Source organism: Camarhynchus parvulus, chromosome 4, assembly GCF_901933205.1.
Source record: "Camarhynchus parvulus chromosome 4, STF_HiC, whole genome shotgun sequence".
Taxonomy (NCBI): Eukaryota; Metazoa; Chordata; class Aves; order Passeriformes; family Thraupidae; genus Camarhynchus; species Camarhynchus parvulus.
Genome location: NC_044574.1, coordinates 43,987,480 through 44,003,372, shown reverse-complemented (window position 1 = coordinate 44,003,372; position 15,893 = coordinate 43,987,480). Strand labels below are relative to the sequence as shown.

General features: G+C 40.3%; 1 protein-coding gene across 1 annotated transcript in view; it reads right to left on the bottom strand.

Moving 5' to 3' along the window:
* Positions 1-15,893, bottom strand: part of SH3D19 (SH3 domain containing 19) — an 82,007-nt gene that overhangs the window by 39,802 nt on the left and 26,312 nt on the right. The window contains 1 exon segment of the mRNA XM_030948424.1: positions 2,448-2,488. Within this exon segment, the coding sequence (XP_030804284.1) occupies positions 2,448-2,488 (41 nt within the window).

Sequence of the window (15,893 nt, the reverse complement as noted above, 5' to 3'; positions counted from 1 at the left end):
TCTCTGTGCAACTTCAGGGAGGGAATTGACAAAATAATAACCCGGGGGGCGTTACAGGGATTTCTCTTCCCACCCCCAGGGTAGTCCTCTACGTGCTTTTCACAGCTGATCTGACTGTTAGGCACCATAGAGGCTGGCACTGCTGCTGAATTAAATCTTTGTAACTACACCCTCAGAGCAAGTTCGTAGTTTTACTCAAATTTGACAACCATGATTTATGAAGGCACTTCACTCCTTCCTACACCTTTCCTTGCCTTGTATGTTCCTGCCTCTGCACCATTCCCTGCATTATGCCAGCCCAAATGTCTGTGCAGATGGGGAAGAGAATGAGGTCATGGAATTGATCTGGTTGGGAAAAAGTGGGAGCCAAAAGAACCTAGGAAGCCCCCAAGCAAAACAAATAAAATGAAAAACAAACAAAACCCACAGCCAAAAATGGCTGCAAAACTGCCAAATGGAAAGCCACAGCTTCAGAGTGCATACAAGCTGTTACACATCCTTCATTCAGCCATGTATTTATTTAGGACAGAATGAGAATAGAACCAGCCTACAAGTTCTTCCAACATTTTAGGATAAGAGACTTGCTTCTGTAGCCCTGCTTCCCAACAACAGCCTGGTCTGGAAGGGTGGAGAAGTGAGTGAAAACACTGTTCCCCTTTGTCTCACTGCTGCAGCATTTGGCTTGCCTCTTTCCCCTTTCTTTGCCATTCTTGTGCACGTTGCTGTGTTGGCATCAATGGAAACAGTTTCACTGATTTCAGTGGGAGCTGGGTAAGAGTGGCGTGTCCAGGCCTGAGACCATCATTAAAGATCCTGGGGTAACTTTTTAAGAGTTGAGATCAAAAGATTACTCCTGAGCAAATCTCATGTTCACATGCTTGCTTCCTTCAGGTTACGCTGGGCTCACTTTTCTGAATCCTATGGAGCAAAGAACTGAAAATGACACTGTGGTTCTATCTGGAGTTATGGTCAGGGTGCCAAAGGAAAATAAACCCTCTTTCTCTCTGGCCACAAGAAATGGAGAGACTTATCAAAACAAGATGATATACAGCATTGTCCACAGGTGGGTAAGTTGAAACCCTGTACATACTTATCATGTACATGTTTCTTCCAAATCTGAGAGTAAGAGCTCAAAGAATCAGGGATTAAGAAAAACAGATTTCTAACTCTGTTAGGGAAATACACTTGTCCAGAGATTACCATACTTTTTCCAGATTAATGGCAACGGGAGTTAGGAATTATTCAGTGTCCATTGTAATATAGGTCCATCCTAACAGCACTGGGTAATGGCATACAAAAAACAGTGGTTTTATATACAACGCCTTGCTATGTACATGGATGCTATTTTGCTAGCTTATTATCTGAATAATTCACATGGTACTTATATTTCATCATAGTTATTCACATGTTAATAAGTACGTACCACGAGCCACAGCTTCTTGACTGGATTTTTATGTGATTATGCCTCAAAACAAAGAATCACTTGCTACTGCATTTTCAAAAACATAGATATCAAATGCTTAATGATCTCACAGATGATTTCTCAGTTTGGCAAGGTACTGGGGCTTAGGCAGTCTGAATCAATTTCTGACTCCACCATAAAAGGCCCTCTGATCTGGTGCTCTCTGTTTTCCAGTTTCCATCTGTGGCAGGCACAGCACAAATAAAGTGCTGCATTTTAAGGACAGCATCATGCAGACTAACTCTGAGTAAAGCTTTCATGATGCCCTTTCACTACCTCCAATCTAATCCACACTAATGAGTCCCTGACTAATAGGTCCAGGAGAAACAAATCAATACTACATACACGAATTTATTTTTCCCCATAGCAGAATCCTGAGGGCTGTTTCATTAATATGAAATTAAAAGTCATGGACTGAAAATAAATAAAACTGAAAAGGGGAAGAAAGTAGCATAAAATACTTTGAAAGATGCATCTAAAGAAACTCTCTGCCTGGAAACATCATGAGTAGGGAAAGGGGAGAAGGACTTAAATGCTGAAATCAGGGAAGAAGAGTTTGGACTTTCATTCAAGATTTATAAACAATCTTTTATTTTCTAAAACAAGCCCAGTACAGGAGTCTAATTCTGTCCCCAGTACAGTGAATAAGCAGTTGCTGCAGATTTCTGCAGTTCTGTAGAGAACTCTTCTATTCAAAATCTTCTATTTTGTCAAACAAACTAAAAATTGGGCACATCTAACCCAAGCTTTTCAGAGAAGGATCACATCTGTGCACAGATGCATTAGTGCATAAATAAGAAAATGTTAGCAACTGGAACAAAAAGATGGTCTATAAAGGAAGAGAGAAAGAAATTACAGCCCCTCAGCTTACTGCTTACTTATTTACAGCTACTTTGTTTTTGCATACCAAGTTAAACAGTTACTAAAAATAAAGATGTAGCAATCTTACAACATTACAGTTCCCAAAAAGGAAAAGTAAACTTACATCTCTTGATTGCCGCTCTTATGGATGACAAGGGTCCTTGGCTTATTGAAGAAAAAAAGAATTATTAAAACATGGTTAATGTCTCAAAGAGAAAACAAGTAACATCACGTAAAAATTCCCCATATATTGTAAAGGGTTTGCCAAGCCTGTTTTTTCCCCTGCGCTGTTATCTTAGAGAAATTTGTCCAAAACTCCTGGACTATACAACCATACCCAACCCCTTTTAATGAAAACCAGGTTACAGCTTGGCTTCAAAACTCTGCAAAGATAGAAAGCCAATTATTAAATCCATTATGTCTCTCAATTCTGTCTTGAAGTTCACATTCTGTCTCACGTGGGCGTGCATATTTACAGATTGCAAGTATTGAATGACTTATATTCTCATAAATAAATAAAACTTACACAGTGAAGTAAAAACCTACAACCCTTTGCTAAATATTTTTAACAATTACTTAACAACTTGTCTTCCCTTCCAGTTGAGATAACATTTTTCAGTAATGACTTGGTGGGTGGGGTTAGGAAGACAACATGACCAAATATTTGTTGATATGCAGGGACAGAAAAATGTTTCCTTTTGCCAACTCATCTGTTTTCTTAGTAAGACTAAGGTTTCTGCTGCCTCTCCTCTGAATGTTCTATTTAAAAGATACAGCAGTCCCTACTATTTTTGCACGTAAAAATCAAATCTAATTTGGGATTATCACTTCCAGAAATGCTGCAATTTGAAGAACATGGTATTAAAATTCTTCCACTTTGTGCTAAGCTATAGAAGAATTAAAACAACACAAACAAACCAACCAACCAATCAGTTCAGAAGAGAAGGGTTTTCTCTCTTTTTTCTCTTTTAAATGCAAGAGATAAAGAATATTTATTGGTGAGAAGCTGAATGGACTTTTTAAAGGCTGAAAATAAATAGACTGTATCTGCTTCAAATTAATACAGTATCTTAACAACAAAACAAAGGTATACTAATCAAGCCTTTTCCAGAAAAGTTCCAGCACCAGACTTCGTCAGCAAGAATGTTAGTACAGGGAGGGCATTAGCATTTTAAGTCTGCTCTTGTGCAGCACACCAACTCTGCCAGGGTTCAGTTTAGCTCCACATGCACGGGATGGCTGCAATTACTCCAGTGTGATGAAGAGTGGGGGGATTTGGAGGAGAGAAGAAAGAGACAGTCAAAAAGGATGCGGATAAAAAACGTCCTCCCTCTACAGTCATTCTGGAAACTAATTAAGACTAGAAATGAATGTTGCTCTGACTGAACTGTTTTCTGAAACAGTCTGGCTAGTCTAGGATAAACAATGCCTATTTGTCTGGTTTCAGAAATAGTTCAAATGTGGCTTGGCCCCAATCCACACTGCTCGCAAAGCTGCTTTAGAAAACATTTCTATCAGTCATATTTCACTGTGCATTTTTAGCAGAAAAGGGTTCTAGTTTTCCTTCAAAGTGTCCCATCAAAATACAGCCTTATCTTTAAGAAACACTTTTAGTTGTGTGTTCCTCACAGCTGTACCCTGGACTCTTTTCTTAGCTCCTTGTATCTCAAGTCTCTTTCTTTTGGATGTTCATTTTTGAAGCTTTAATTTTGCTTTCATTTTTCTGAATAACAACATCTTTAGGGTTTTAATCATATTTATTATCAGACAGGAAGGAGACTGAAGTCTGGTAACATAAATCTGAAATCTCCTGGAGCAGCAGTAACTTTCTAAACTAAGAATTCAGGATTTACTTAAGTTTGATACGCAGAAATTAGGAAATCTATGAAGCATGCACATTCAAGTATTAGTGAGAACAAAAAGGAACAAATTCTTTCTTCTACTGGCAAAAGCCCTTTGACCCATTGCAATTTGCCTCAGAATCTGATAAACACTTTTATATGAAAGCAAGTACTTTTGGCTGGAAATCATCGGAGTCGTCACATAGACACAAGTTCAAGCTTTCCATATGGCATGAGGACCAAAAGGATACATAGAAAACATTTTTAAAATCAAAATGCAAAGAACAAAGAAGTAAAACCTCTCATGAAACCAACCTAGTGAAGCTGAAGAATGGATATACCAAGGGCAGCAAGGCAGCCCAAATACACCACTATCTCTAATTTAGAACCCAGGATAACATGGTTCTATAAGAAAATTTATGAGCTCACAGACAAAACAAGCTGTTAGAAGACAGTTTTTCTTTTCCACTTTCCATTAACAGGTCACTCATCAACAACTTTTTGGCAAAGCACTACATTTCTTACCCCTAGGAGAGTTTGATTCACATCTAGCTTACAATTATTTAAGCCCTTTAAAAACATGGAAATGACAGTAGACACATTATTTTTTTTCACCATGGAGCCCTGTAAAGGAACTGAAAACTTCATAACTTCCTTATATACTAAACCCCAGTAATTTAAATGAGATGTTGTTCTTGGGGCAGCTGGTGATTTTACCCATACCTTATGCTGAACCTACCCATCCCTGCTCCATAGGAAGCAATTCCTGGTCTCTCATTCTGTGTTGCAAAGAGAGAAGTAATAAGGTTACTAATAACCTCCTCTGCTCCACGGTTAATGACATGTTTTCTCTCAAGCCATCCAAATAATTAATATAACCAAATCAAATTTAATTCTCCTATTTGATGAGGTAGGAGCTGCAGCAATTACTGTACTGCATGGCTCTTGCCTCTTTCCCACCTCCTCCTCCTGTTCATAAGGCACAGCAATGAACCAGAAGGCAGAAAAAAAATCCTCATAAATGCAAATGGCAAGGAAATATTAATCCATACAAAATGTGACTCCCTCCACAACTACATGAGAAGTCCTGGGGGGACAGTGCGACAATAACTAGCTGTGGGGATGGGAGACAGCAGCTCCTGTGCCACCCTGCAATGCACATAAGCAAAGTTCAAACTCACACAGCTGGAAGAAAACTGTGCAGAGAGCAGGAAGTTCCAAAGTATTAAAGAATCTCATAAACATCAGGAACAACACCAGAATCATAACTAATATGGAATAAGTAAAGATGCAAACTAGCCATCCAACCCACCCCCCATCTTCTAGCAGGAAGTACTGAACAACCAGAGCAACTCCTCTGACATCTGCCCACTTATCTTAGACCTTGCTAACTGTTAATTTAAATCACAAACGTGGTTTCATTTCCAGCAAAGGCAATAGCTTTGATGAGATTCCCCTGCCAGCTCCTCAAAACTCACTTTGCGCCCAGAAAAACCCACTCAGTAAGTTCAGAGGGGATCCGTAAGCTGCTGTGCCTGCTATGCTGAAAGCAGTTGGGTACTTCAAGTCGGCAGCAATATGAAAAGGGTCCTGTGGGTCACCATTTCTGAAAGATAAAGAACCTGGAGTGGTGTGTTTCAAGTTGTTAAACACCTACTCACTCTTTCTGGCAGGCTCTACTCTGGTTTCAGGGACAGGTTTTCTAAATATAAATACTTGAGGAAAATGCTTCAAAAGTATATTTCACATCTGTGCATTAGGAAAATAAAATTGCCACAAGGTAGACTGGGGAAAGAGCTGTAAACTGTTCAGTGGAGTAAGTGCAATTACTGTGCATAAACCATGGTTTCTCCCTCATCTGGGGCTGTGCTTCAATACTTCCTTGACTGAGCACTGTCTCTCTTCAAACACAATTTCAGTGTAGCTAACAGGTTTCTCAGAAGGCTGCTCCTGCAGGGTGACTCCTGACCCAACACAGCGACTGCGTGAGCATCACTCACCTCAGCAGTCCCCACAGAGCAGGGAAGGGGAGGTGCTGTTTAAGTGGAATAAAGCTCAAATCACACAGCCATCTCCAAGGGAGGAGGCAGGGAGCTGTGTCTGCCCAGGACAGCTACCTAAGCCAAGAGGCCTGGAGGTTCTGGGCTGTCTTTTCACCCACCTGGTCCTTTAGCTGGTTCAGGAGTACCAGAGTCTCCAGTCCAGTGGAGGGCACCTCATGGGCACATTCCCACAAGCTGGCTGACAGTGAGGCAGCTTGGTTGTTGAGTGCAATCAGACAGAAGATTGATGGATTTCACTTGCCTCTGGAGATCACAGGCAGGACTGGCTTCTGACTGTCCCCTTCCTGCCTGTGAGCCTACCCATAGCCATCTAGGGAGGGTCTCCCCTGGCTATCTACAGCGTTCTGCTCTACAGGTTGTGATACTGCTTAGGATACAAAAGACATCCCAAGCTACTAGCCTGTTCCAGCATCTCTTTGTCATCTACTTTCACACCCTCCTATTGGCATGCATGTGATTCTCAGCAGGAATTGAGCAGCCCTTCACATTGCCTGCTCCCTTTATCAGAACCAGGACCTTTATTTTATTTATCTAAGCTGACACAACAATGAATATTCTACAGGAAAACTGACTGCACTTTGTTCATACATCATTCTAGACATACATAAAAGCCCAAAGGGGGAAAAAAGCCAACAAAAATAATGAAAAATGATCATTTGTTCTAAAAAATTAATATTCTCAAGCATCTATTCCAACATCTAAAAATTTATCCTTTATGTCAAGTTATATGAAGTTTTCATAAAGTATCAGTCCTTAGGTTCACATATCTGTGTAAAAGTTAAACATATGTCTAACTGTGATGGTTATTGACCCTGCTTTATGCTCACATACAGAGTGAAAAGAATGAAAATGTCGCTATTTTTAATGTCTTGTGACTTCTTGGAATGTGAGCCAAGAATTTTAAAATAGCTCATGCTGCAATTACTGTAAGGCAAAACAGTAGTTTAATAAAAAGCATCATATATTCCTCTTAGTTACTTTAGAAATCATGCCATCTTTATAACAGCCAGAGTACTACAGTACAACATTCTAAAAACTTATTAGAAGACATTACTCTAAGCACAAAATGTTTTAAATATCACCTAAACTATTTCACTGCAGACTGAATTACATAAAGATGGTAGTAATTTAATAGCTAAATTAGGGATTGTGCAAAAGATCAGATTTACCATCACCTGCAGGCCAAAGACAGACTTACTAGTTCTACCAAAAAGCTCTTAAAGCTACAGCAGAAGACTCGCAGCTATCCCAAATTCATGATGTGGGTGCAGTAGACAGAATTGTATTAATCCTGTGGAAGTCAGTTTACACTGAAAATGCACCCACAGTGGTCAGCTGCTTCAATGCCTCCATTGCTGAGGAACGCCAGTCCTCTAGCTGATAGTGTAAATTAGCTGAGATGGCACATGGAGTCCAGGTGCACTTTCCCCATCAATGTCAGAGAAGCAGACAGTGCACAGCCAGTACTCCTGCCTTCCACATGCTCACCATTTCCACCAACTCTCTTGTGTTGGTGCTGGCATGGTCACAAGTCTGCTGGATCAGCCACGTGGTTTTGTTAACAACAAAGAATCCCATCCCAAATATCCTGATTAATTTTCAGCCAGACAGGCCAACTGCTCCAGCTGGCTGCAGAGCCACATGAGCATCAGGGCAGCACCGGAGAAGTGATGGCAGTGGACAGGGAGGCCAGCAGCAGTCCTTGGGGTAAGCAGCTCAGCCTCCACTGACAAAACAAACCTTAAGTCCATGACTCTGCCACTAATCTGACAGTAAATCACCAAATGTTGGCTATACCTCATGTCAGCTGCTCTTCTCATCCTTCATTATCAGCTGACTCCTTATATTTTTTTTTCGTGTTAGTGCTGATCATCCATATTGGCTCACTAGGAGATCAGACAAGCACCAGCACAAACACAGTTGGCAGCAGCCTGTCCCCACAGCCTTTCTGTAAAATGAACACTTGCATGTTCTCTGCTAGATCATGGGGTATTGTCCTGGCCCTGCAGAAAAGATCTAGTCACCTAAGAAATCACATGCTCAATCGTACAGATAGGTTATCTAGAAATTAAGACTTACCCCCACACAACTTCACTTCTCTCTTGGGTTCAGCCTCAAAAGCAAGAAATCCTGAACCAGTAATTAAGTCCAGCAACAATTCAATCCTCATCAATATGCTGAGGATGTCTGCTTCTGCATCACTTAATGAATGCCACAAGCGCGACTTCCCACTGTCTGGACAAGTGAGGATGTAGTTAAGCAGCAGCTAAAATCCAGCTGCTCAGCTAATTAAAACAGCTCACATTGATCAGCATAGGGAAATCCTTTCAGGAATTGCTCTCTAGCTGTTTCTTCAACTACTTATTACATATTCATGTGCTTGTCACTGTCATACTTTAGGATTGTATTTTAGCAATGAAACCTTCAATTTTAAGGCTGAACACAGGCAGGAAGTCAAAGCAAATCATGGCAGCAGATGATAACATTTCACACTTCAGTTCTCACAGCAGCCTACAAGTCATGAGGTTACAACAGCTTTCACATTTAATAATGTCCAGCTTAGACCTTGAAGCTGAAACACCTCCCAAATTTTTTGTGAATCTGAGTAATTTGGTTGGTGTGCACCCTGACCTAACTCCTTCCTGATTGTGAGCTACAGACATTCTAAATAGATTTCCTACAGCATTTTCTTTCAGTCAACAACCTGACCTGAACTGCCCCTAACCCCAAGATGATTGTATAAACACAGCCATTCCAGAAAGGCAAATAAATGCCTAGAGCATGATTCAAGTAATTCTCAGTCTTCATTGCACATTGACCGATTTCAGCTCCCAATAAAATGTATGCTACAAGAAGACTTTGGTCCTCTTGTAACAGCTAAAAAGGCTCCCCACTATGCCGTCTATCAACATATCACACTCACTGTTATGATAAGCCAGCTAGCATGTTTTGATTAAAATCAGTAAATAGTATTTATGATTAATGGCAATTTAATCTTGGTAGTAAATAATTCTAGGAGTAGAAAACACCTATAATTTTAATAACAGCATAATAGCAATGTAGCACTGTAAATGTAAATTAAAGTATCACTGAATTGTTATAGTGATAGGAACAGGATATTTGGGAAAGTAACAGTTAAAAAACAGAAGGGAAGAACCAGCACTTTCAAACAGAACAATTTAGATGTAAAGTGCAGCTTCTGCCGATGGAAATATTTTACCATTAAAGTCTACAGAGCTTCTGCATTTGCACATGGGGAAAGATGACAGTGCCCTACTTTTACAGTTCAAGAGTACAAAACAAAGCCTATTTCTGAAGAATGGTTTTTTGATTCAACTATTTGCAGTTGCATTTCAGTCAGTAAATCAAAGCCTTCTCTAGCCACTGATGGGACATTCTGCTTGCTTCATACATCTCTGTACATCAAATATAACCTGGTGGCTAGATGAGCTCCAGAACCTTTGTAATTGACATCACAGATGAATAAAACCTGGTTTAATAATGAAGGATGAGCAGGACAAAGGCATAAAGAAAACCAGTAAATCTGGATCCACAGGATTCAAGATGTCTTTACAGGGCTTTAACTGTTATAAAGCATGAATATTAGATTTTCTTCAAACAGTTTCTGTATTTCATAGAACATATGAGTATAGTGGTAAGATTATCTTTAAAGTACTGTAAAGGGAAAAACTGGTATGTCAATGTTCCCATCTGACTAGAAACATTAATAATGACTGTAACAAAATAGGTAACACTACTTTTATAGCAGTGAGTATCTTAAATCCCTACTAAATCACTTATCTGCAGATCAGCAAAGTGAAAACAATAGAAACAATAGGGAATGGGTGGGGAAATCACCCAAAGAAATTAAAAGATGGGTGTATTTCAGGTGGACTTTTGAAAACAGAGAAGCTTCAAAATAGAAACACAAAAGAACATTGCTCCAGAGAAGAACAAGCAAGAACAAAAGGATGTTGACTGCAAGGACAAGAACTCAGCAAGACCCAGATGATGCATATACTGGAGGTGAGGAATCCAGTGGAGAAAGCTCAGCTGCTTGCAAGTATACAGACTTCAAAGACATCACAGCAGTAATCAGACCAAGGCAACAAGGTACAGGTTGATTTTGCCTACGTATGTTTGTTTCCCATGTAAAAATCTGTAAAAGATATGCCCACTTGCTTCAATTGCTGTGTATCCTTTGAGAAGAAACTAAAGTAATAAGGAAGGAGTTCCTGGGGAATCTTGAGGCAACTGAGGCCTCTGACAGGTGAATCATTGAGTCTCGCTTCCCAGAAACACTACTAAGTAGGTTCTACACTCAGCATTGAAATAGTGTCTGGATCTTGCCTAGTCAAACATTAGCAGCATGATTCCAGCACTGCAATACAAAAGACAGATGTTTGGGATCTAAAATGTAAAGTTCAACCTAACCCACAGAACTGGGATTACGAGAAGCATTCAGCACTGGCGTGACCTCAGTGCCAAAAACTCAGTTGAACGCCTTTGAGAATTTCAAAATACAACAATTGCCAATGCCAAGTTCTTTGACAAGTCCCATGCCATAGGATTTCTGTGCTCCTTCAGCCTAATTGAACTTCCTTATAGGCCAGTCGAGTCAAACAAGCAGCATGAAATGTGCTGGAGTTTAACCTTTAGCTGAGTGAGGAAACAAAGGGAATTTCCTCATTGTTTTAATTACAGATGCGTGTTGGCAGTAAAGGCATTTGTTGTGAAGAACAGCCTACATGACAGAAATATTAATACATATATATCAAACAAAGTAAGGCTTTAACTGAGTGCTTAAAAACGAGAAACAAAGAAACCAAAACCCCTTGTACAACATAAATGTGAACCAATAGCCAAAAGATGTGTTTAAGAATACTACAAGGTCATCCATATAAAGAAACATACCGGTTTCAAATAGGCCATTTGTACTTATAAACAAAAAATTTAACAAGCAGCAGAAACACTAATTTTCAACCCTCTTACATTAAAATCTCACAAAAGTAAAACAATTTTCATGCATGATCACATCTTGTTGCAATGTACTGCTGACTCACCCAGTTACACCCTACAGTATGTGAGATCCATGAACTTGTAACAGCGGCCCTTACAGAATGCACAGTGCACAGCAATTGTCAAATGAAATCTCATAACCACACCCTTCACTGGACCTGTCTTTTGAGAAGGTACCCTGCAAGCAGCTCAGTCAGAGATATGGCATGTTTTCCTGAACACTTTGCCCCTGCCCTTCTTGAAATGCTTCCTTTTCTTCTATGACACAGATATTCATAAAGCTTTTGGTTACAAAATACAGAAAATGATTCACCAGAAATTTGCACTACACAACAACAAACCATACATTCACGTATCTGTAGGTATGCAATGTTTACCTCTGAGTTTAAACATGACCTTAAACTTCAGTCCTTTTTATACATTCACAGTGATCCAGCAACTCTGAGTTTAAGGTCAACTCCAAAAACATATGCATCAAAGATTATTTTTCAAGTATTTTAATTTTGATTCTACAAGGAGGTTGGTAAGGTATAGTGTATAGGCAAAGTTAACACCTTCACTAGCCCAGGCTGGGGAAAAGCATTCAAGTTTATACATACTCAAATTATTTTCCAAGAGTGAAAGAGAAGCATCGATCCACAGAGCCAAAGAAATTTTTTAAATCATTCTGATGCCTACAAAATCTGCATTTATCCCACTGCAAAATCCTGATAGGTGGGAACAGCACTGAATTTGCTATAAGAACAAAATACCTACCTCAACAACCGAGAAAAGGCTTTTAACCTCCGGGGACATTTCTCCAGAGATCTCATCTTTGAGCAACTCACCATGCAAACATACTACAAGACAAAAGGAACTCCCTCCACCCTCAATCATATATCCTAGTTGTCTTACAACATCATGGACCTCAAATTATATGGCAAGACAGTAAATACTGCAGTCTCTAATGGATGATTACAACTTGGAAGAAATAATCACTATCATTTTTTGCCACCCAACTAAATTTAGCTTCAAAAATAAACACCTTGTAGAACAGATTGAACCGGACCTTGTCAGAGCAACAGCCATAAGAAATACCTCTCCAAAACATTTCACAGCCACAGATATCAATGCCCTTCCCTCACCTGTAAGTATTCTCCAAACACATAGCTCTATCACATGCTCCTCCATGCACTTCAGTCAATGTGCCACATGTCATCAGGTGAATTAGGCAGAGGAAATTAAAAAGAGCCACAAGTATCAGCTTACCCCAGCAACTAAAAAAAGCCCAGAAAAACCCGGGACCAGTGGGGTTACCCTTCTCTTTAACTATCTTTTCATCTCTGACCTCTAACCCTTGATCCATAATTTTTACAGGGACAGGTGTAGAAAATAAATATAACTTTTTTTTCAATCTCCATTTCAACTTAAAGGCCCTGAATTCAGACAACATAAGCAGGTAATTTCTCTAATCTCCACTCTCAGTGATGCCCTTAATTCCAAAGGCAGTAAATCATTCCCATCCTTTTTCTTGTATCAGTCAACCTTCTTGCCTATTGCTAAAATGCCTCTGGACCTCCAAAAGTAATAGTGACCTTTTTCTTAAGACTACCTAATTGATTGATCTATTTAAAAGCAGAACATCATTTTAACTTTTTCAAGAAGCAGCAAAGCTATAGGGAATGACAGCTCAGTCTCTTGCTCTACAGAACATAGAAAGCATTATAAAAAACTAGCAGACCCCAAGCTCAAAAGAGCCAAAGAGACTTTTCAACATGCAATGTGAGGTTAAGCTTTGGCACTGCTTGCCACAACATACTGTAGGTGCTAGAAGTGTGGATGAATTCAGAAAAACCCTAATGAAAACCTACTGTCGGCTAATAAATACAAAGTACCACTTCTCTCAGAGAGAAATACCAGCAAGGCAAGGAAGGTGATTCTGCCCCTCTGCTCAGCTCTGGTGAGGCACATCTGGAGTGTTTTATCCAGTTCTGGGCTCCTCAGCACAGGAGAGACATGGAGCTCCTGGAGCAGGTCCACAGGAGGGCACCAAAGATGATGATAAGACTGGAGCATCTCCCTTAAAATAACAGGCTGAGAGAGCTGAGCCTGTTCAGCCTTGAGAAAACTGAGAGGGGACCTCATCAATGTCTCAGTATCTGCAGGACTGAGCCAGGCTCTGCTCAGTGGTGCCAAGCAAGAGGACAAGAGGGAAGGGACAGAAGCTGATGCACAGGAAGTTTCACTGAACATAGGAAAGAACTTTTTTACTGTGCAGGTGACTGCGCCAAATTGTCCAGAGAAGTTCTGGAGTCTCTCTCACTGGAGATTATTCTCAAGAACCATGTGGACACAATCGCTGCAATGTGCTCTAGCATTACCCTCCTTGAGCAGGGTCCTTCACCTGGGTCACAACAACCCTAGGCACTGCTACAGGCCGAGGGAAGAATGGCTGGAAAACTGCCTGGTGGAAAAGGGCCTGGGGATGCTGGTTGATAGTGTTTGTTCATGAGCCAGCATACATCCAGGTGGCCCTCCAGGCCTGTCTCAGAAACAGTGTGGCCAGCAGGACCAACACAGTGATTGCTGCTAGGTACTTGGCCCTAGGGAGACCATACCTTGAATTCTGTATTTAGTTTTGGGCCCCTCACTACAAGATGGACACTGAGGTGCTGGGAGTGTCCAAAGAAGGGCAACAAAACTGGTGAAGGGCCTGGAGCACACACCTTGTGACAAGCAGCTGAAGGCATTGGGGGTGTTTATCCTGGAGAAAAGAGGCTCATGCAAAACCTTATTGCTCCCTAAAACCACATGAAAATAGGTTATATCAAGGTGAGGGTCTGTCTCTTCTGCCAAATAACAAGGAAAAGGACAAGAAGAAATGGCTTCAAGTTGCACCACAGAACAGTGTTGTCATTTCAGATCCATCTTTGGTGAAAAAAATAAATGCTGTTATTCACAGAAAGCATTTCTAGTCAGTTCACACTGGAAAAAGTTCATTTAACAGAACTCATTTCCTTGTCAACAACCTTAGAAGGAAGAAGATAGATTGAATAGTAAAGCAAATAATCTTTTCTCCTATACACCAGTAAGGTGTGGTGAGAAAGCCTCTCCTGCAGCTGTCATTAATGTACTTGTTCCATCATATCGTTCTCTTTTTTCCTACCTTCACCTGTCAGGAGCACTACATGCTTTCAGCTATTCATGGACCTATTATTTTAGAAGGGGCCATGGAAAAAAGGCAATAAAACAACACAGTGGTTTTAAAAACAGTTGTCCAAAGAAACTGTGAAACTTCCTGGTCCAATCACAAACTGATATCAGGATTGTTTGAACTATACTGTATTCATGGAATCATAAAATCATCAAGGTTGGAAGGGACCTTTAAGATCATCAAGTTCAACTGTCAACCAGGCACTACCACTGTAACCCCTGAACCACTAAACCATTAAATTGTATCATCCAGCACCAGATCCTGATGTCTCTTGACCACCTCCAGGGATGGTGACTCCACTACCTCCCTGAGCAACCTACTGGTTGCCTGACTACCATAACAGTGAAATAATATCTAATCTCAATCTCCTGTGTCTCAGTTTAAGGCCATTTCCTCTCACTCCTCCAACCTTCTTTCAGGTTCTAATACTAGATCCTGGATACTGGTGTGTGAGGGGATGGAGAAGCAGAAGTCCAAAGACATGAAATAGAAGAATTATAATAGTAAAACCAAAGCTGTTTCTTTTTAGTAAGCATTTATTCCAAGCAAAAGTATTGCCTAATAAAAACGTGATATCACCGAGGTACTTCTTTTGCTTCAACCAGATTATTATGCTATAGATCAAAAGGGAGATTTAACACAGTAATTACTGCTTGTGGTTGGAACACCCTGATTAGATTTGGACCTCCTCTTTAATTATAAGTCAACCTTTGCCTCAAGCCTCAGGAGATGGCAATGTCCACCATAGTCAGATGACAAGCCTCTTGTAACAACAATGCTCCCAAGATTAAGATGCAGCTATGCATACTTATAAAGACCATACTTCTATGAATACTTTCCATATTTAGGGTTGCATGGCTTAACTTTGGCCCTCTGTAGCAGGGGACCTTCCTGGGGCATGAGACCTGCTGGTGACCTGCCTTAGCTGTAAGCCTCCAAGGGAACAGGCAACATGACATTTTATATCACTGGATCTTAGTACTCTTCTTGAAGCTGAAGCAGCGAAAAAGCAGCTCATCCTTGTCTACACTAGGGGCTAATGCTAGCTCAGTTGAGCCTGTGATTTGTCACAGATGGCCAAAACTAGGACAAATGCAGCATGCAAACATGGCTTAAATTCAAATGGTGATGCCTGCGCTGAGCAAAATACCACTTTTGAACAGAGAAATTTTGTAGAAAAATCAGAAATGCAATCTCTCACAAACGACAGAATCAGAGTCAAAAGTACAACTGTGCAAACTGCACATTATACTGTACATTATACTAAAATACATTTAAGAGGAAGAAATTATCAATGTGACAGGCCTCACTACTGTGATCCAATACTTTACCCCCATGATGTAGTAAGAATGCAACTGTAACGTGCTTTAAGAGTACTTGATCAATCATTTCAATGTTCAACCTGCCAAATCAGACACTGGTACTTAAGGCAACTGATTCCCTATACTAGAATA